The following is a 22,116-nucleotide window of genomic DNA, read 5'->3' on the forward strand; positions in this document are numbered from 1 at the left end:
CGAGTTCAAGGGCCTGGCTGTACTTCTCCACAGCGGCCGCCAGATCCTGCTTCTCCCGCAAGGCATCCCCCTCGGCGCACAGCCGGCGCGCTCTGTTCTCGGCCGGGAACCATTTTTCCAGCAAGCCGCCCAGCACCACGTTGACGCGGAGGCCGGCGGGGGCTTGGCTCGCCGGGCCGGGGACCAAGGCAGAGGCAGAGGCAGAGGCAGAGGCGGAGACGGGTCGCCGGACGGCGCAGCGGACGCAGTGCCCTCCGCCGCTGCGGGCGCAGCGCTTGCAGTGGGTGTGCCCGCAGTGCAGAGTCACCGGCTCGTGGAGGAGACGCAGGCACGACGGGCAGCAGAGCGGCTCCGGAGGGCGGCAGCACGCGGGGTCCCCCAGCGGGTCAGCCGCCTCCGGGGCGCCCCCGCCGCCGCTCCCCGGCGCCTGCCAGGGAGGCAGCCGCAGCTCCTTGTCGCGGACGAGGAGGGCGAAACTCTCGGTCAGCTCGCGCAACTCCTCGGGCCGCAGGCGGGCCAGTCGAGCGGCGGCGCTGTACGAGTCCAACGCTTCGGCCATGCGCCCCGCGCGGGCCAGCGCGTCCCCTTGGCGGAGGCACAGGCCCCGCTCGGGCTGCGGCAGCTCGGCCAGCTGCGAGCTCAGGATCTCGGCCGCCAGCGCGAACTGCCCGCCTCGGAAAGCCTCCTCGGCTACTTGCAGCATCTCCGGGCAGGGACCTCCGCCCGACGGGGCCTGGGGGTGGTGGGGATACTGCTGCGCCGGCTGCCCGGCGGCCGGCCCCAGCTCCATTGTCGCCGCCAGACAGGCGAAGTGGGTGTGGCGGCGGCGGCGGGGGCTGCTGCTGCTGCTGCTGCTAGTGCTCCATGGTCGAGCTCAGGCTGCGCGAAGGCGGGCGGAGCGGGGAATCGCCCCGGCGCAGCCTTCCATCGCCTCCGCCCACGGCCCAGCCCGGCTCGGACCCTCGCGCCAGAGGGCCGGGCCAGCCAGGAGCGCCGCCAGCCCTGCCTCGGGCGGCCCCCGGCGGAGACGGCGGTGGGGCCAGGGGGAGGAGAAAGGAGAATGGGACGGCGCGCGCTCCCTCCCCGGCGCTCCCGAGCAGGCGGCCGCGACTATTTCTGGGCTCGGGCGCTTATGCAACTCGGAGCCGTTGTATAACTCATCCTCCCCGGCGGAGGGCAGCACCGCCCTACTGAGCCCGCCCAGTCTCCAGCCTGGTGAGCAGGGCGCGCACGCCCTCCGCCAGCCGCAGCGCACGTGCGCGGCCGGAGAGGGGCTTGCTGGGGGGCGAGCGCAGGTAGCCGACGGCTCCCTTCTGGCCGCGCTGCCTCTTTCTCCGCCGTGGGGCGAAGGCTCAGGGCGATCTTTCGCCGAGTTGGGTAGGTGACATCTACTTAGGGCGGTCTCATTTGCACAAGTGCTGTTAGCGTTTGCCTCTACACAGCTGCATAGAGCGGTCTTATTCACACGGTGCTTTTAGCACTTCGTTTCAACCGCCGGCTATAAATCGGGCGTATTTGGACAGACGCGCTTCGCGCAGGTGTTTTTTTTTAATTTGGAGCAAAGACGGCTGCACTTGCGAACTTGTTCTCCTTCCCTCGCGGCGTCCGAGGGGAGGGGAGGGGAGGGGAGGGGAGGGAACTTTCGCAACAGCGTCGTCAGGCTCAGCGGAGCGCTTGCCGTGCAGTCCGTGTCGTCGAATCAGAGCGGGGCCCATGCTTTTTTTTTTTAAATTAACTTAATGAAAGATGGGACCCTCAACGAATAATTGAACACGCTAGATTGCTTCCCCCCCCCCCCAATAGCGGGGAGTGAACAAAAATGACAATTTCTTAGAACTGATACAATGTGTTAAGTACACCCCCTGACCTGGTTTACTGAACCATAAACCATAGTACGCAAAATACGCTGTCTGCGTTCAAATATTACACTAAGCTGAGGATAAAAAAGCTCAGTAAAATGTGGGGTCCTTGGGGCTCTCTGAGCTTGGTTGTTTTCTTGCAAAGGTTTCGTTACCCGGCTAGGTAATGTCTTCAGTGCTAGAGTGGGGTGGGGGTTGCTCTCTGATTATATTCTGTGGCATGCCCGGCCAGTGTTGGGGGGGGGGGTGGGCGTTTTGTTTTATTTTTCCCCCTCTGGTAGTTCTTTGATCAGGGTATTGTTTACTGCTTGTATGTCTGGTGGTAATCTTGGTGTTAATCTCCGCTTATCTGCGTGATGATTGCTGGTGAGGAGATGTTCTGGTCTTTGTTTCCCTTTCTATTGCCACAGCAGATAAATAGAGAGCAAATCTCATCCCATTCTAGCACTAAAGATGTTACCTAGCCGGGTAATGAAAAGTTTGCAAGAAAAGAACCAAGCTCAGAGAGCCCCAGGGACTCCGCAGTTCAACCCTGAGCTATGCACTCCTATTGGTCAGTAAAATGTGTTAACATACACCTCATCTTTTTTCTCTTTTTGTAAGAAAGGCTTGCATTATTTCCACAGTGGAAGGTTAGTATGCCCGCATGGGTATTCTACCATACTTTTCTTATGCAAGAACTTATCCTTCCCTCTCAGTGTCAAAATAATGATGTTTGATTTTATATTTGTTATAAATATGAGTGTTGAATAGTACCTTGCAAAATTAGAGACGATGTTTGCATTGATCAAGACACAAGGCTGTTATCACTGTAACCCTCCCATTTTTTTTCATGCATTTTCTTGCAACTTGAATTGACTAGGCTGGGGTAGTCAACCTTGATGCACTCAACAAGTGTGGCTACTAGTCTGGGATAATGGAAGTGGTAGCCAGAGGACCTAAAGTGCTTACCTCTGTGCTAGACAGAAAACCTCACCAGCTTCAGAAAAATGTTCTTATGATTATACCTATAGCTAATCAATTCCAATCCTTCCGGAGTGCTGACAGTTTGAGCATTGTAAGCCTCTGCTTATAGTTTGCATGAATCTGTTATAATTGTCAGAAATTGGGATCCCATTAAAGAAAACAATTTTAACTGGGTTAGGATTCCTGGGAAACTGGAAGACATTGTTTTGGCCCTTCATTTGCACACTTTTTAAGGACCACCAGAGAATAGCAGGCTGGATGGTTAGGCTGGGAAACTGAAAAGCAAAACAAAACAAAATCCTGGTAAAAGACAATGGCAAACTGCTTCTGTAATATTGGCCAAAAGCCTTGTTTAGATGCAATCACAATTTCAGCTATCTTTATTTTAAATGCAGAGCACTTTCTTATCTAGAACGTGGATTTGCACTGAAAAGTTATCAGATTTTCTTTTTGTAAATGATGTCTTTCAAGTAAAGCATGCTCAATATTTATCATTTATCCACTTAAACATTTTCACCAATTGACATAAAGAATTTCATAGTGAAAATAATAAAATTGAACTTTAGAAATGTTTAGCAGTACAATCCACATGACGTGTGATAAATTCTCCACGCTTTTATAAGCTAGACAGAAAATATATTCCTGTGTTTTACTTTAACAGTTAAAATAATAGCTTTAAATATGCAGTCATTTCCAGACATTCATTATAATATTGCTATTAATCACCTGTTTGGCTTGTAGATACAACCATCTATATTTATTCACAATCTTGGACTATGAAGATACCTGGCATAGCATCTCTGTGACCAGGATTGTTCATATATAATCACTAGTAAGATTTACTACCAAATCATCCTATATGTCTTTCCTCCTATGTAATAATTAATTTACATGACTGCCAAACTGACCAGAAGGTATTGACAATTTTATTTAAATAAGAGTTGTTGGTTGGGGACATCTAGTGGTGAATCCAAATAGTAAATACTGTAGTTTTTAGAATAAAAGGTGGAAGAAGCATAAATTTAATCTGGTAAACTAAGGAACAAAAAGAATACAAAATGTAGTAGTGAAAGCTGTTCACATATTTTGTTGCAGTAACTATATTGCAGCTTGAAAATCTAGAATGATATTATTTTTGTGTTATGGTGGATACTAGAATGCGGTAGAGTATTTGGCTTATCAAAAGCTAATTAATACATTCTCGGCTGAGGTAAGCTTTGCACCAGGGGCTTTCTGAACTGTAGTGTGTGCTCTTGACCATTCCAGCCCAGTGAAATTCCATTTTAGATATTCTTTCTTGTATCTTCTATTCATGGTTTTGTTTTGGGGAGGGGAGGTTTGTCTGAGAATACAGTTTAACACAGCATCACAGTCATAGCTGGTACCTGCACTCAAGACCTGCTTTTTGATATTTTAATATTTATGTTGCTTCTTGTGTAACCACTCCTACTTCAGTGAACCACATTTAAGCCACGGATCCATTTTTGCAAAATAGCTGGCTGGTGGTGAATGTGGGGAGATGGGGGCCTGAGGTAGTAAGTGGGCCCTTGCCTAACCAGCTGTTTGACAGTGAATGTGAGGAGGCTGCAGAGGGCTGTATGGTGGACTTTTACGGACCACAGTTTGAGAACTGCTGATAATAAAGGCCTGTGAGGAGGCAGAGGTAAAGTGGAATTATCAAGATGGGCCCCAGACTGCTGGGATGAAGGACAACGTGATGGTGCCTTATCTTATTTTGTTGTGGGAATGGTTTCCACTGCACCCAAGGCAACAGACTTGCCCTGAGCACGATATACGGAGGTCTTTCTTTCAAGGTTTTCTTGCTGTTCCTACCCTCCAGCATCTACTGTTGGAGTGGTTGCCCATTCTTTTTATTGAAAAGGCAACCAAGGGCTCCTGACTGTGCAAAACGTGCTGCTCTGGACATTACTTTCCCCAACAACCTTCTTCTTTTTAAGATTCTGTGCATGCAGCAAATTAAATTACCAACCATCTTTATTTCCAAGAATGCTTCTGAGCCCTGTACCACTCCCACTGGCATTTTTAAAAAAAAATGAAAGTGGAAGGCTGAAGAAAACAGTAACAAAGTAAGATACTCTGATAGTGAGTATTCCTGTGTGGGAGGCTAAAAAGAACAGCAAGATATATCGTCACTAACTTTTGCTACGTGGGGATTTTATGACGAGATTTCCACTACATCCATATTTTTGTGACAGACCACGCATCCCCCTTATGACACATTCACGAAATCCAATATGTATCTCTAAGCCAAAAAAGAACCATTTAATAGTGAAAGCATGGAATTTGGAATTCAGGTTGCTAGGAAGAGAGTTATGCTGGAGTTGGACAGATGTTTTTGCTTCTTTGCTGGGAACTCAATTTCAATCAGCCATCATGTTTGGCCAGTACAAAACATGGCAACAAACGTATTGCTGATCTGCCTCTCCAAACGGATTAGTCAACACCTGTCCTCCTGAAGCAGGATGGCTGTGGGTGCCCGTTTGGAGGAGGCTGCACTTGTGACTAAACTGTTTGTCTGCTTCTGCTCTGGTAAACAGGTGACTTGTTTGTCTGCTTCTGTGATGGTAAAGAACTTTGTAAATACTAGTCAGCAGTCCCAGGACACTCCTACACATAGCAAATCGCTGTGAATCCAAAATATATATTTTTTAATGTAATGAAGTACCTTTTCTTTTTCTGTGATTAAAATTGAGGGTTGCAATCGTGATTTTCTTTTGATTTATCATTTTGTGATTCAGAATACAAACCTTAGTGACTCTTAGTATTCAGCATCAATTGAAGGCAAATGTCACAGCAGTGTAAGTTTCAGTTATCTCAAGAGTAGAGAGTTTTTTTAATCAACCAGGAGTTACTGGTTTTTGAAATGGAGGGTGGATGGTTAAAAACCACAAGAGTCATGGCAAGGATGCAAGGACATGGCCAGAAAGGAGAGGAAGAGAATGTTCAGCCCACTATTGGTTGAATTTGGAGTTTTTAGCATTGATAAATGTGTTCAGGACTTAACGTCTTTCCTTCTGTTTTCTGTGTATAGTTACTGAGAAATCATGCCACTATACCGATGTGATGTAGTTTTTGGAGCACCCAGAGGTGGCCTGCAACCAGGAGCTGACCATTTCTGATTACCAGGTGATGACAGAGAGACGGCAGCAGGGACCGCTTTTAGTTTGTCATGACTAGAATGACTACTAGTCTTATACAGAACCTGGGCAGAGATTGCTAAGAAATGTATCTAATTGTGGGGAGCTATCAAATAAATGCTTGTAAATCATAGTCAAACCTTTGTTTGCCTTCTGAGAGCATATGTAGATCTGATACCAATGATTTTTATTGGAGATGCAATCCTTAATAAGACTAGAGGTGCCATTGAGAAAGCAAGTACAGTAGAGTCTCATTTAACCAACTTTCGCTTATCCGACATTCCGTCTTATCCGACGCCCCTAAAAAAAACACAACAACACGCATAAATCGGCGACGAGAAAAGTGTGCCGCTTGTTTGCGTGAGTGTACTCTTTCTTGTTTCTCCTGACGGTGCAGTGCCGCAACGCAAAAATTGATTGTGACAGGCGCAGCGGATCTTTTTTTTTTTTTTACCGCACTCAATCGTTACTGTGTATTATCTGACATTTTCGCTTATCCGACGTTCTGCTGGCCCGTTTATGTCGGATAAGTGAGACTCTACTGTATTTTGTTTCTCTTGGGGTTAGTGGTTCCCTTCCTTCACAAAATGATGTGAGGAGTAGATTTGTAAAGAGAGGAGGACTTCCTTAGAATCCAGGGTAGCTGTCTTTGTGAAAACAAAAAATATTTCAATACAAGCAGAGAATTAGCTTTATTTTTGTTGTTCATAGGTGCATATTAGAAATTGCTTCAACTAATGTGAGAACTGTCCACTTATAATGGACTCCATCCTCATCACCCTCTGATTATTGCTGTGGCCAAAAAACCAGTGTTATCAGTGTGCTCCATCCTTCTCTGAGAACAAAGAAGAGAGTCACTGTAAATTACAATATACTTAAGGTTGTCTGGGGCAGGCTATGCTGCAATAATTCTGAAGCTAACAAATAATAATTACAGCACGTTAATGTTGCATACCTTGAGGCTAGTCTACTTGTGGTATTCCACTGTATTAAAAATGGAGTGACTTCCCATAGGGCAAGACTGGACAGGTACAACAGGACAGGCAAGCAGGTTGGGGAGATAGGGCAGAAGGCAGAATTAAAAAACAAGAATGTGACATACTATTGCCATTATGAAATCAATATTTCCATTTTGCAGATGGGAAACAAGTTGTGAAATAGCCAGTACAAGACTCCACACTGTATTATCTAAGGTAGACATGGTAGCTAAAGTCTATGTTTAGCTGCCTGGCCTGCAGACCTTACCAGTAGAAAGAGGTAATAAAAGTTAGGCACCTTTGCAGAGTAGGAAGAACATGACAACAACACTATTACTGTGATGTGCAATGGAAGACAGCTACAAAATTTATTTTAATTTTGATTCCATAGGAAAGATGTACTTTCCCATTGCTCCAGATTACAAGCTCCCCTCTTTCTTTCAAGATATAATACAAAAATCAGCATGAAGAAATCTTCCATTTCTCAGGGGGCCAATACCTTAGTAGTTTTTCACAATATCATTTTGCTACCTGGTCTGTTTTTCTTGCTCATGACAGATAACAGTCTGTCATCAAATGGAAGATTCTCCTAAGGTAAGCAGAGAATAATGGTTTAGTGATTGTATTCACTAGTTTAACAATTATTCACTGTCAGTCCAGTTAAAAGGGTTTCCAGGGGCAGGACAGGGAAGGAGTTCTGCCAGAGCCCTCAGTACCCTCTGGCAACTAGTGAGGTCGAACAGATCTTATTAAATGCTCGTTCAGCATGGTGGTTCCCTGGCAGAATTTACTTTTGTTATTGTTTCCATTCAACTTTGCAAGGGCCTGTGAAATAGTTGGCCCCTAGGGTATACCTTAACTTGCTGATCCCACCTTTGATGCCTCCATGGAAGCAGAACTGGCATAGAGGTAGTCCTCGACTTACGACCATTCATTTAACGACCCTTTGAAGTTATGATGGCACAGAAAAAGTGACTTAAATGACATAAGGAGTGACATCAAAGGCAATAGACCCAGAACTCTGGAATTGGTGTGATGTTACTTGTGCTCCAGCCTCACCAACATCTCCCATAATCTAATTAAACAAGGTTGCTTATCTGTAAAAGGATTCACTTTTAAATATTCAGCTCATCTTGGGGTAGTCACCTGATTTTGTTTAGATCCTTTTAACCTTCTTTGAGAACTAGCATAGCTTCTATTGCCTTATTTGTGTTTACCCTCTTGAAGCATGACTCATATGAACTGAAGAAACATTCTTTTTCTTAATAGATGCTGTCATTTAGAATTTCTTTTCACTTCCTTAAAGCCCAAACGTGATCTCTTGCTCACACGCTGCTCTTCCGCCTGGAAGGCTAATTTGGATTTGACTCATAGGGTGGAAAATAAACAGCAATTTCACTTGTCGAAGGAATCCATCAGATGCGGCAGTTAATTTTGGTGATTCGTCAACATATATAGCATTGGGCAATTGTCCAATGATACATTCTAGCTGGCATTGTGCTACAGGCAAAAAACAGATTGATATTTCCTATCCCTGCTGATTCAAAGGAATGCTTTTTCAGCTGCTAACTGCCTTATATCCCATTCTATGAGAAATAAATAGAAAAGGCTAACTAAAAAATTTTTGGCTGGTAAAGCAAAAATATAGTCCTCATTTTGTAATTCTTCAGAAATATCAAGAATATTGTTTCTTGTATTGCCCATTATTTTATTAAGAGTTATTGGTTAACATCCATATAACCTAAGTAGAGTGACTTTCAATATACAGAATAGGTTTTTCAAAATGCTTTATTACAGTTAACTAATAACTTGAACAGAAGTATACTCGGCATGAAGAATACTATACTGTATTTTTGTAGCTTTGTAAAAAATATACTAGTCCCAAACTTACCACAGTAGGGATTAATTTGCTGCCACCTTCAACTTGTCACAAAGAAAGATTAAAGAGGTTTAAAATATATGGCTTCCTTGGTCCAGCAAGCTATGGAACCCCTTTCCTGAATTTCATTTCAGTTGATCAGCTGTTCAGAAGAATCCCTTTAGCTTCAGTGGAACTTTTAAGGAATATCATGTATTATAGAGAAGGATCTCAAAGTAGCCCTTATGGTAATATACCATTTCAGCTGATATTGGTTATCCTGGTCTTTTCATTTTTTGAATTTTGCATATGGCTGAATGCCTAAATTGGGCACTCGGTGCTATTGCAAATTCTTATTTCTGCTTTGGGCTCTTACTTCTGCTTTGGGTACTGTTATAATCCGCATGCCATAAACTTGAAATTGGCAGTTCAGAACATTCTTGGGAGAAAAAGTTGCCAAAAACAAAAAACATATCAGGTCTGGGTCTCATATTGACAGGTAGCATTCTACTGAGTTGCATTTCTGTCAAGAGATTGAAAAAAGAATTGACTTCATACATGCAACAGTATGAACTAGTGTAATTAGTACAAGATGTTTTAGGGGAGAAAAAGGTTGGAAAAGAGCCAACTGGAAGCTGGGGTAGGTTTCTGCTAAATGTTGCATATTCAGGATAAACATTTATTCCATATTTTCTTTTAAAGAAAGATAAGACTAGTGGAATAATTTTGTCTAATTCTGTTATGTTCTGTTTGTGCCTTCTCTAGGAAATAGGCATCTTCAAATGTTGTCGCTATTTAGCAAAAGCCCTAACCTCAAAGCTTGGAAGATAGTACTTGAATAAAATTGGAGGTACTTGTTCTTTTTGAGGGACAGTGTACTACTTTCTACTACCTTTTCACCAGCATTTGCATATCTTCAAATTTCTCCACCTGTTTTCTCATGTTTAGTAGACTTTCTATCAATAGCTTTTTCTGGTCCTACTTTTCTGCAGCAATCCTTCTCTTATATGCATTCTCACTCACAGCTGTTTTCACTTCAACATTCCACCAAACATTCTTTTTCATACTTTCCATTAGCATAATTCTAGAAACTTCTGTTGCACTCTGTAGCATTCTTTTCACTGTACTCCCAGCAGTTTCCACATCATCTTCGTTAACATTCTCCATTCATTCTCTTGGGAGTGTAACATATCTTGTACTTTTTCACACAAGACATATTTTCTCTTCTTGCAGTCTTTCTACTTTCACTCTTTTTTTCCACTTCTTTTCTTTTTCCCCAAGTTCTACTTTTGACACTACCAAAAAGTCTTTCTCACATTCAGAACTTAATCATCCTTGCATCGATCACTGATTTCCTGTTTCCTCATAATAGATCAATAATGCTTTTAGATTTATACTCATTTCTTTATATAAATAGACATATTTAAAGCATATATCTGAAAACAGACCTTTAAGGAAATTTTCTTCAAATAATCACTATTCTTATTCATTCTTGAGTCCCGAAATGGCCAAGACCTTTTTTAAATTCTTCCATTAATTCTCACCCAACCATTCCTGTCACCTAACAGAATAATTTTTGCCTTTGGATCACATTTGTTCAGAATACTGTACAGTGTTTCCCCTAAATTCATTCCTGGTTCTTCCATTATCACCATTTACTGGAGCATAACATGCAGCAGATGTATTCCTACTTTTGTACACAACCACAGCAACTGAAATGACACGTTATTCTTTCTGACGTACATTTTAGCCTTTTGACTTATAATTAATTTTGCAATTTCAATTCCCTGCATGTACTCATCAACTCCACAAGATCAGACCACCTTCATTCAGATATATTACATACTTTGTCTTTCCATATGCCATGGTCCCATAAATATTGACCTCTGTTGCCCAACATGGCTTTACTGAGTTGAGGCTTTCACATATTTTTATCATTATAGAGAAGATATAAATTAGATTATCAGCTTTAGTTGTGTCTGTTACACATGTAGTGTTGCCTGGCAAAAGTAAGGAAAGAACTGGTCAATATTGGACATTGGGGGCAGTATACCATAAGCACAACTGAAGCCCCATTTAACCTCAGCATGTTAGCGCATGCAAACTAGAATCTCTAACATAACCTAATTGCCAATCGAGGGGGACAAAATGCAAAATCCGACAACTGCAAAATGTATTTTTAAAACTGCGGCATCCTTAAAATGACTGTGAAAATACCTTCATAAGCAAATCCATAAAATATAGCAACTCACAATGCTATACATTGTTGTTCTTGTTTTTAATGAGCTGACCTGCAGGCTTTATAGCACAAACATATATAGAATCCATTCAGTTAGTTTCAATAGGACTTTTCAGATAAATTGGTATGAGATTGTAATCTTAGTTATTCATCAAAGTTTAGAAAGCAATTCCTCCAATTTACAAAAGCTTTTATGGTATGTGATTTTCTTTCTTGGAACAGCCAACCAAGTTTTTGATAGTTAGGCTTGGAAAAGGAGAAACAGACTTAACAGAACATTATGGGAACTATCCATAGAAACAGCTTGCACATGAAGCACGCTTCACATAGTTGCATTATTGTGTGCAGTTTAGGCATTGCTAAAATCACAAAATGCTTGAAAGTGTTGAACACAGATTTAGATCATTATGTTAAGTAAATCTCCTATCAAGTCTTACTGATCCCAACTGATCTGCTCTAAGTATGAATCTGATCCCATCCTACAGTCCACTGAAGCGTTGTAGCTCCTCATAAGAGTTTCTCTTGCCTAGTTTTTTTTCCTTTTGAGCAATTTTTTTGTTCTTTTGCTTTGCTCACTAACAAGAAATTAATTGAGCGTTACTAGTACTAAACTACAGGCAGCATCATTGGTTAAAAAAAAAGGAGAGAAAGCCCTTGGGAGGATTGTGGCCTTAAGCGAGTCAGCCCTTTTAAGTGCCTGCTTTGGAAAGACAGCCTCTTCCCCACAAGGGTTCATGGTTACATTTCTGGCTCTGGCTTCTGACAATAGGCAGAGGGTGCCTTCAGCAATTACAACAGATGACAGTTGGGTGAGATAGGTAATTAGACCAGCACGTGTTAATTAAATCTACCTAATGTGGCAGCAGACAGGATGAAAACATTAAGGAAGAAGCACTTCGAAAGTAGATATATTCTGGTTTCATCAATACTTGGAATAGTTCCATTATGGACATTGATGTAAAAGCTTTAGTCATGACAAAGGAAATTACCCAGTACGTGAGACTGATAATTGTCTTTTATCCTTCACATTTGTCTTTCTTACTGAATTTAAGCTCCAGCAACCTCAAAAACGTGGCATATGGTGGGGGACTTGTGAGCAACATTAGAAGTGCCATGTATTGCCCATCTTGGGGGTAATATTAATATATAAATTGCCAAGGAATTGTACTGCACTGCTACCAGTGAACTCCTGGGTGGAATTTAACAGGCTGGTTTTGACTATAAAGTCCTTTAGGGCATGACACATGTTCCAATCCTAATTGGTCCAACCTATTAAATCATCATCTACGGGAAAACCACACCTAGTGCCCCTCCATTGGGAACTAAAGGGAGTTGAAACAAGGAGGTGTTGCTTTTCAGTGGTAGCACCAATCTTGTGGAACAGTCTCCCTGTAGATATCAGGTAGGTGCTATCCCTGAATGCCTTCTTGAAGATGATGAAAATAGAGCTGTTCCAAAGAGCATTTTAACCTGTTTGGAACCATCTTTTTTAAATTTTTACTTCATGAAGTTTGTTTTGTTTTTAAGCTTACCATGGATGTTTTAAATTCAGTTTATGTTTAAGCCATCGAGAGGTGAATTCATTGCAGCAGGGTACAAATGTAATAAACAATCATAAAGAAATGCAACATAAATCTTAAACTGGTCAAGTGGTTAAGGCTATCAGAATTTGACTTCTGGGTCACAAGTCCATGAACATTTAGGAATATATAAAATTAGTTAGGTGTCACTGAGTAAGGGCCGTGCTTCATGTACATTATCTATTTATATATTTAAGAGACTTATACTGATTTTTAGGACAAAGTGGGGAAAGCAAAGCTCAGATTAATTGGTTTCATTTACCTAGTGTGAAGTAATGTCACCAAGTTCATCCATACACCGACATTTGCTTCTCTCCCATCCTTGAGAGACAGAAAAATACACTATTTGAAAGTTGCTCCCCGCATCTTTTATGAGGCGAAGAAATTGTTGAACAGGAACCACAAAATATAGATTATTTGCAGCATAAATACGATCACCTGGATTTTATTTCATATTTATTTTGAGAACAGAGAGACACAGCTCAATATATTCTGGGTAATTAGAGAAAAGGAAGGGAAAATTCACTTTTTTATTAGAACGTTTTTAAGGCCTTAATTTACTACACGTTTCTCACATTGTTACATTTTAATTCAGCAGAGAAGTAACTTGGATCAGCTCATTAGTCCTGAAATAAACACATTTTCTCCTACCACTTCATATAAAAATAACTTTAATCTTACCATGTCAATGTTCTTACAAATATTCTTTCTTTCTCAACAAGACGGACAAGAGGATTTTAAGTTTTGTCACATTTTTTCTTGCTAATAATAGTAAGGACAGCTTCATATAGAATAATTTTTATAGAGATACTACTTTTGTAAAGGAAAGCTATAAGCACATATGCATGTGGCAATGTGCTTTCCACTCATGCACACAATTTAATATGTAATTTTCCTACACAGAACAGGTATCTGTCAGGAAAAGGTCCACATGAAAAATACCCCATAATTCACGATACATAAATGTAAGCCATCCTACACATTACAAAATAAAAATGGTAGTAATCTATGCAGGGGTTATTTTAAACGATCCCTCTAATCACAAAAGAAGAGCCAGTTTATTGTGGTGATTAAAGGCACCAGGCTAGAAACCAGGAGACTGAGTTCTAGTTCTGCCTCGGGCATGAAGCCAGCTCTCGGCCCTAGAAGAAGGCAAGGGCAAATCACTTCTGAAAAATGTTGCCAAGAAACCTGCTACGACTTCTAGTCACCAGGAGTCCAGACAGACTCGAAGGCACCCAAAAAAAAAAAAAAAAGACACAAAAAGATTAAAGCTTTATCCTGATGTGCTACAGTCAAAGAGAGATGGGAAGATTATAAAACAGAACAATTTGTTACAGTTTAATATAACAATACTGTCTACAGGAAACTTATATGTCCTTCTACAGCCCCAGGTATCCACCTCACCAAATCTGCTGTGCAGAGTTTGGAGAGTGTTTACTGCACACCTTATTTACCTGCAGGGGAGTAGAAAGGACCAAGCTGTTGGACCAAGCTGTTGTACAAGCCCAACTCTGCTCACCCAACATTGCCTGTAGCCCTACATTTTGAATTCCACTACCTCCGTTTATATATTGTGTAGAATGGCTCAGTCTTTAGGAATTCTTCTGAGATTAGCTCTTACTAATATAGTCGTTATTTCACAGGAAGGAGCAGTTTTGGCACTGATTTTTTTTTTCAAGTTTACAAATACAAAACTCCTTGAGAATTATACTAGTCAGTTTAATAGATTTTCTCTTCATTTCAACCATTCTAGCCAAGTCATTAAGACCTTCCTACAGCAAGTAAAGGGTTACCCCAAATTTACATTTTGATGTACTAAAATTTAACTGTTTGTTCCTCCTGAAACCCAAGGGAACAAAGGCATCAACTGGAAGATTTTATTGCTGGTGAACTTAAAGTTTTCTTTATCCAACAGAAACAACACACACACATTTTGCTATTACAGTCCTGGGCATTTACATTTTATATTAACATTTTGATAATTGTGTACGCACACATTAATGTTTTGGATTCAATTGGCTGTTTATTCACTGATGGTTTTATATGGCAGGTTCTGCTGTGAAAGTATGAAGACAAACTCATTTGAAAAAATCGAGAGGAATCTTTGGGGGGGAAGGATCAATAATGTAATTTTCTGAACTTGAAATAGGACTCTACCAAATCTAATGGCCGATTGTGAAAACGCCATATAAATTATTGGGCATAAGGATGGAATTATGGCTCATGATGAAATAATGCAACATGGCACATTATGTTTATATCAATAGGCACCTGCTTCTCAATTTTGTAACCTGTTTTATAAGGTAAAGATTTGAGAGATGAAAAAATGACTTACATACACACATGAAATAAACATATCTATGGCGGCTTGCTGCCCCAGTTGTATGTATGGGCATTTCTAAAATTTAAAAATCCCAAGAATAAGATACTAGGTTTGAATGGAACACTGATCTCATTTATTATGACAACTCTTCATAGCTTTATGATAGCACCACTGGGGGGTGGGGGTGGGCAGACCATGGCAAAATGCATAGACTTATGCATATGTATCGATACTGGTATTTCTTTAAAGTTACTCAGCAAATGAAGAATCATTTTTAGTGTTCTCTAAAATTTCTTCAATGGGATCTATAGCTTCTCTTGCAAAAGATTTCTGAACTCATAATAACTCAGAGTTTATAAGTTAAAATTCACACAGCTGTTATCTTCTGAATGAACAGCAGTAAGCAACCATCACAAGACTATAGCAAAAGAATAAAGACTTTCAGATTGATTCCACAGTAGGATCTGGAGTCTTTCCCTTAAATTATACAATACTTACCAATTTTTTTGGCCTCCATAGATTTATAAGTTTCATATCATGCCCTTAGGCAATTTACTTAAGCAATATTTCCCACCCTTTCTAAATGTTTTGTTTTGTATTCATAAGTTTCTTTACAGATTACTGGTCAATTCATTCTCTATTGGGAAGAGGAATGTCTGACATGTACTATCTTAGTAATTTTTGCCTGTAATATATTGTAATGTCATGTAGTAATACTTTTTTTTAATGACTAAGTGGCAGTCCTTTGTGGCTCCTATTGCAAATATTCAACAAATACAAGGAACAATTGGAAAAATCTAGAAAAGGTACAATAATATGAGCCTCAGTTACATAGTATATGTTTATAGTTAAGTTTTAATCAGCTAGATTCATTTGTCCAGAATTTCTAGATACTAGTTTAGTAGAAAATCTGGTTCTTGATAGCCAAAAAGATTGAAATCTCCTTCGAAGCGGGCATAAAGGCGCTTTATGTCTCTCTTGCTTACTCCTGAAAAATAGTGTTCCACTTTAGTTTTGTTATATATTGTTATGCCTGGAGGAATTGTAGGATAAGATACCAGATGGTCTATTCCTGCTTCCTTCAAGATGTATGGTGCATCCTCCTCCAAAGTTTCATGATGTCCAATTACACTATATGTTATTTCACAGGGGGCACATAGTTCAACATAGGTTACCCAATGAATTATGTGATCTCCGAATTGTATATCTAGCCATCGATGATTTGGATCACCTAGGTAGCGCACAAAGTCCTCAAACTGCAGCCCTTTAGTCTCAGTGCGATTCTTTCTATATTTTCGAATAATTCCAGGAGCAATTTCATGTCTATACCAAGGTTCAAATCTAGGATTGTGGACAAATTTATCCTTAAATGCAGAAATAAGCCTCTCAAAAGGATCTCTTACGATAAAGAACTTGAAGTACAGTTTCAGTCTAAATGGAAAACATAAGAAAAAAAGTTGTAGATAGCATTTTAAGTTATTTACTGAAAATTCACAGCTAGCATCAATGATTTGCCCATACATGTTCCTTTCTTGATGACTACAGTAGCAAATGATATGCAATTGAGGCATCACATAATTAGTGATTTTATGAATAGTCTTTTAATAACTTAAACAGTTTAAGTAGTGCAGACAAAAGTTAAATGTATTTGTTAGCTAAATTTTAAAAGAATATATTTATTTTGCTGTTAAGCATTTTTATATACTGTTCAGCTGAGAAACCTACACAAAATTAAGATCTTTGATTATTTCCAGTTATGTTCACCTAATAGTATCATAATACAGGTAGCTTAACAATGTAATTGGGACTGGCAATTCTGTTGCTAAGCGATATGGTTGTAAAGTGTGACATCACATGACCACGTCAACTTACGACAGCAATTGCAGCAGTTCCAATTGCCATCATTAGACAAATCCTGTGTGGTCACAGCATCCCACAGTCACATGATCGCCATTTGCAACTTCCTGCCAGCTTCTTCATTGACTTTGCTTCTTGGAAACCGGCAAATGAAGGTTGCGGTGACCATGTGACTGCAGGACACTGCGACCATTGTAACTGCAAGCTGGTTGCCAAGTGCCTGAATCACGATTGTGTGACCGTGGAACATTGCGAAGGCTGTACCTACAAGAAACAGCTGTAAATCAAAGCACTAGCATAACTTTGAATTGTCGCTGAATGAGGACTACCTGTAGTTGGTTCCCAGACTGACAAAACTGGGGAGACTTGTGTAAACAACTGCTAGATTCCCCACTGTCAGTGAAAAGATCCACCAAAAAAAAAAAAAAAATTACAGGAAGGTTCTTAGAAAGAAAATCAAGGAGTTTATGCTTTGCATGCAGATATATATTGGGTCTAGTGTAGAATACTTCAGTTGCTGAAATTCTTACAACACTTTCCTTTTCTTCTCAATAAATCTTGTTAAAGGGAGCTCCATGAGAATAGCGTTTGGAAAGAACTAGTGTTAGGCAGTGGGCAAAGAGCCCGACAGGAATCTGTCAGTAAGACAGATTTACTCATTATGCCCCTTGTGTGTCTTGTAAGTCTGTACAAGGAAGGACATAGGCAACTCCTATCAATGAACAGAAATCTGCTCACTTAATACTGAATGCAGCTGCTAAAATAGCTGTCATGTGAATAATTGCACAGAAATGCAATAAAATGCAGTCCATTAAAAGAGTACAAGTAGAGTCCTTAAAAGACTATTTAAAGAGGTTATAAAATGGTAATATCTCAACATATATTTTTTCTTCTAGTCCTGCTCTTATACAGACTATACAGGTAGTCCTTGCTTAGCGACTGCCTCATTTAGCAACCGTTCGCAGTTACGATGGTGATGAAAAAGTAACTTCACAACCAATCCTCACATTTATGATGTTTGCAGATCTGTAAAGCAAAATCAAACTGAAGTAAGATCATAAGCACAGTCGTGGTTTCGCTTAGTGACCATTTTGCTTAACAACCAAGTTACTGGTCCCAATTGTAGTTGCTAAATGAGTACTGTCTGTATTCAAATTATTTTTCACAGTTATATTCTATTGTTAAAGATGCATATGCTATTAAGGCCATTTATGAATACCATTCATTATCAAGATTAAGAATATTACTTAAAAAAAAAAGTAATATTTATTTATTTATTTGACTTGTCCCCGCCCATCTCCCCACAACGGGGGACTCTGGGCGGCTTACAACAAACTAAAATCAGAAATACAATTAAAAATAACCAGAACCTTGTCTCCAAGGTTTGTCTCAAAGAACAGTTGCTGGTAATGGTGTGTGTATTTTTGTGTGTAGGGAGAGATTGCTACATCCTTGCTTCCACATGATTTCTTAGAAATCCCAAGTTACCCACACCAGTACAATACAGCTGGTCTCTTCTAGAGCCAAGATGTGAAATGCAAAAATTATAAAAAATGGGATGTATGGTATACTGACCTTTACTGCCAATTTTAATAGTTTTTATACAACTCTCAGCTTATACGGAGACAACACAAATCATTATCCAAACTATAATAAAGCCTTTTCTGATTACTGCCTCTATTAAGAGTCTATGGGGGTAAGCAGCTATAAAACATTTAAATAAATAATAATCACAAACTGTACAAATAATCAAATGAGCAAAGATGAAATTTTCATGCTGAAAGGAGTCTTCAAAGACACATCAAATTACTTACCTTTTTTTAATTTCAGAGTCACTGAAGGAAGATAAGCGTGGAAGGCCATTCTTCTCATGGTCATGCACAATGTTTTCGGGGATCTCCTCTATGGAAGGAAAAGCTCCTGAGGAAATAAGTTAGAACTTGCTTTTACAGTGGCACTTTTCAGTCTATTCCCATTGTGACATACACTGGTGGCTGTCATATGATTATTTGTTTCTCCTATTAGGTAAGAAAGCAGAGAGAAGTCAGGCCTTGGTATCTTCATGGAAATGTCCATCAAGCAGTTTGCTGCTACCTACTGCCGGGATGTTTTTCTACTTCCCAGTCCAGTCTACAGTCCTGATATTGCTGTAAGTTTCCCATCTTCCTACAACCCAGGCCTGAGCCCCCAAATTGCTTTTTAAAAAATGGAAAGCTCAGTGCATTCTTTTCATCGTGACAACAATTCTCCAATGTTGTAACAATCTAGAGGTTCTAGACAGACTCCTGGTATCTGTATATTGGTGTAATCTCTTCCAGCTCTCAGCACTGCCAGATCATAACATTCTAGGTGTGGAAGGTATTTATCCTAAACTCTGACCAATTACTAAAGCTGGAACTAGAACAGCTGGACCCAAAAGTATAATGGGTCAGTTATACTAGTTTTTTTAGATACGGGCAGAAAGCCAGATCCCTAACACTGACATATGATTAGCCAGTTCTCTGATTTCATACTACCCATAAACTACAGTTATGTATAACTCTTCCTTAGAGTTTTATGTCTGAAGAATACATAAGCCAGAGTACAAACATACAAGTAGTTCAGTAATCAAGTTTCCTGTCCTTAGGCCAAAATCCAATATTGTGGAAGTGGAAGTCTGCTTGCACACTAGGACTTTCTTCTCCTTTACTTCTAACTATAGCTTTCTGTCATCCTCCCATCTGCTCCAAAGGGACTCCAACCCTTAGGAAACGTTCTGAGGGAGCAGGAATTACACATTCAGTTCCACTACCAGAAACAATTCCATCAACAGAAGGCCTTAACATATTTTAATTATAGCCCTCAAAGCCCACTATTTCTAAGCAATATTGTCTCTCACATAATAGCCACATGGAATTGAGCTGATTTAATAATGTAATAAAGTTGAGCCTATCTCTGTCTACTTTGTTTTGTATTAACTTCAAAGGTGTAACTAAAATAAATTAAAATTTTATTATTGTGTTTTACAGTGGTTGCTGTTAGAGTTTTTCTTGTTATTATTTAAAACTATTTTATTCTTGATTATAATTCATCCTGATCAGGGGAGCAAAGATTATCTTAATTTTAGAAATAATTCAAAATGGAATTCAAAGATAATATGATAACCTAAAGAATTATCCGTTCCTTCAAAGTAGGACAGGCTGCCAGATACCCTTTGTTATATATATCTGAGGTAGATGTGCTGCTAACACTCATGTGATTTAAAATAAATCTCAGCTTGAACAGACAAAAATTCCAGGCCTAAGTGTTGCACTTCTAGAGAAAAACATGCATTCCTCAGGCTAGCAAAAAGTCTTGAAGTAACTGCAACTCCCAATTCAGTTTATTTAAAAAAATCCAGCCGAGAAAATTTAGAAATAATCACTTATAGTTTAAATTAAAGCAAAGGCTTTACTAAAACTTACTAAACTTAGCTACCTAAACTCATCAGGAATCTTAATTTTTAAATTAGGCTTACAGATCAAATTCTTTTGAAGATAGAGTAGATTTATCCAACAATGTTTTCTATGGAAATGTGAGTAGCTTCCACCAAAGAACCTGTGTATTTTCCCTAAAGAAGGAGTCAGGTTCAAGTAATAGCTCAATTTCATAATTCTCAAAATTGGATATACGCTATAAATTTAAAGTAACTATTGTTCTGTATTCATTCCAGCAGTGGAAACCATCATTTTCCAGTATAATTTAGAATGGGGGAACATGGTACAAAAATTTTTGCAATCATCCTTTTCTTCTTCCTTTCCTCCCTTATCTCCAACCTGCATTTTGATCAAATTTTATGCCATGAAGAACCCTGAGCATGTTGAGAGCTCTGTTTTCCTGTGATACTTTAGTTGTCTAATTATAGAAGGTTAACAGAAAGCAGAGTATAACTTCTCCTTGATTAATTCCAGCACACAATCATTTCCATGATAGAACCAAGACAGGAAGCCTATTATATATGCAAAATTCTTTTTGGTGGGCAATGACACATATAAGTGGAACAGCTACAACTGGAAGGCTAGGATATTTGAAGTAGCTTCCAACTAGACAAAATATAAAATGCCAAAATAAAATTTTATTCTACAGAATCATTATTTTTATATTTTGCTGGTAGAAATTTTTGAAATCTTTGTCTAAGCAAACACACATTTGAGACTTTAAAAGTTAACTAAGTACCATTTAAAACAATCAAGACTTTCTTCCACTGAGTGTTGCCAACTTTTGGAGTTTGACAGAAGAGGATCTTGTGCTTGTCACATACAAAAATTCGGTCCAAAACAAACTTAGAAACAGTAGTATGGGTGAGGTTTTTCAGAGATGCATCTTGGCAGACATTCCTGAGTAGATCAAGCCTCTCCATATGGACCAGGCCTTCATGTACAAGGTCTTCAGATAGACCTTTTCCTATTGTCTTGATATAAAAAGGGGGGGCAGGCAGAAGAGAAGAACAAAAATAATTTTGCATTTCAGTGTTCAACTCGTACAAGAAAATCTATTATTCAAATGCATACAAGGTTTCCAAAGGTCACTATTGTCTTTCTGCTGGTATTATGATTAGTCGTCTTTTGAAATAGCTACTTCCATCAAGATGATGCAAAGTACAGTGGTACCTTGGTTCACGAATGCTTCTGTTCACGATCAATTCGGGTCATGAACAGCTCCGTTCACAAAATTTTGCCTCCGCGAACGCCGGATCGGGTTACGAACAGAATCCGCGGCCATGTTCCCTCCCGTGACATGTGGTCGCGGCTTCCTGTAGGGAGGGGGACTCTCCCTCCAAGCAATATCCGCCTCCCCACCCGCCTTCCTGTCCTCCACGCCAGAAGTCACGTCGAGCAAGATTAGCTTTCTCTCTCTTCGTGCTATACTTTGTGTCATATTTTTGCGGTTTAAAAAAAAAAAAACATGGTTCAGAACGGATTAACCGTATTTACATTGAACCTTATGGGAAAATTTGATTCAGTTCACGACCAATTTGGTTCGCGACCAGAGTCACGGAACGAATTAAGTTCGTGAACCGAGGTACCACTGTACTGTACCATCAGTACAGAAATAAAACAAAATTTTACATATTGAATGAAATTTACAAATAAATGGGGAACACAAACCAAACGATATTCTAAATGCGGACTAAAACGAATGAATATGTTTTCTGCATCATGGAAAGAAAAACTGTTTTTGCTTTATTGATAAAAATAAAAATAATGCAAAAATGTTGCAAAATGTAGTTTTTCCATTTTTTAATTTGTAAATTTAAACGGTTAACTAGAAGTACAAT

At 39.8% G+C, this 22,116-nt stretch overlaps 2 protein-coding genes and 1 long non-coding RNA gene across 13 annotated transcripts in view; 1 reads left to right on the forward strand and 2 right to left on the reverse strand.

The window, feature by feature from the left end:
* The window catches only part of LONRF2 (LON peptidase N-terminal domain and ring finger 2), a 43,868-nt gene extending 42,804 nt beyond the window's left edge, over positions 1-1,064 (reverse strand). The window contains exon 1 of one of the 2 annotated variants that reach the window (XM_025170655.2): positions 1-1,064. In XM_025170655.2, coding sequence (XP_025026423.2) covers positions 1-790 — 790 coding nt within the window. In that variant the 5' untranslated portion in view covers positions 791-1,064. The other variant, XM_007434413.3, reaches the window with a different exon arrangement.
* Positions 1,005-19,909, forward strand: LOC103055145 (uncharacterized). Its single transcript, XR_001560021.3, has 4 exons — positions 1,005-1,377; positions 5,878-5,972; positions 18,651-18,752; positions 18,846-19,909. It is a non-coding gene; the product is annotated as an uncharacterized LOC103055145 (long non-coding RNA).
* Positions 13,062-22,116, reverse strand: part of CHST10 (carbohydrate sulfotransferase 10) — a 17,190-nt gene continuing 8,135 nt past the window's right edge. For all 10 annotated transcript variants that reach the window (XM_025170650.2, XM_025170651.2, XM_088145049.1 and 7 more), the window contains 3 exons: positions 21,015-21,249; positions 18,635-18,740; positions 13,062-16,394 (listed from right to left, as the gene is read on the reverse strand). In XM_025170650.2, the coding sequence (XP_025026418.1) occupies positions 15,857-16,394; positions 18,635-18,740; positions 21,015-21,249 (879 nt within the window). In that variant the 3' untranslated portion in view covers positions 13,062-15,856. The remainder of the gene's footprint in view (positions 16,395-18,634; positions 18,741-21,014; positions 21,250-22,116) is intronic.

This window comes from Python bivittatus, unplaced genomic scaffold (genome assembly GCF_059951505.1).
Source record: "Python bivittatus isolate LINGU-HERP-01145 unplaced genomic scaffold, Pbiv_v1 ctg000350_np1212, whole genome shotgun sequence".
NCBI classification, from domain to species: Eukaryota; Metazoa; Chordata; class Lepidosauria; order Squamata; family Pythonidae; genus Python; species Python bivittatus.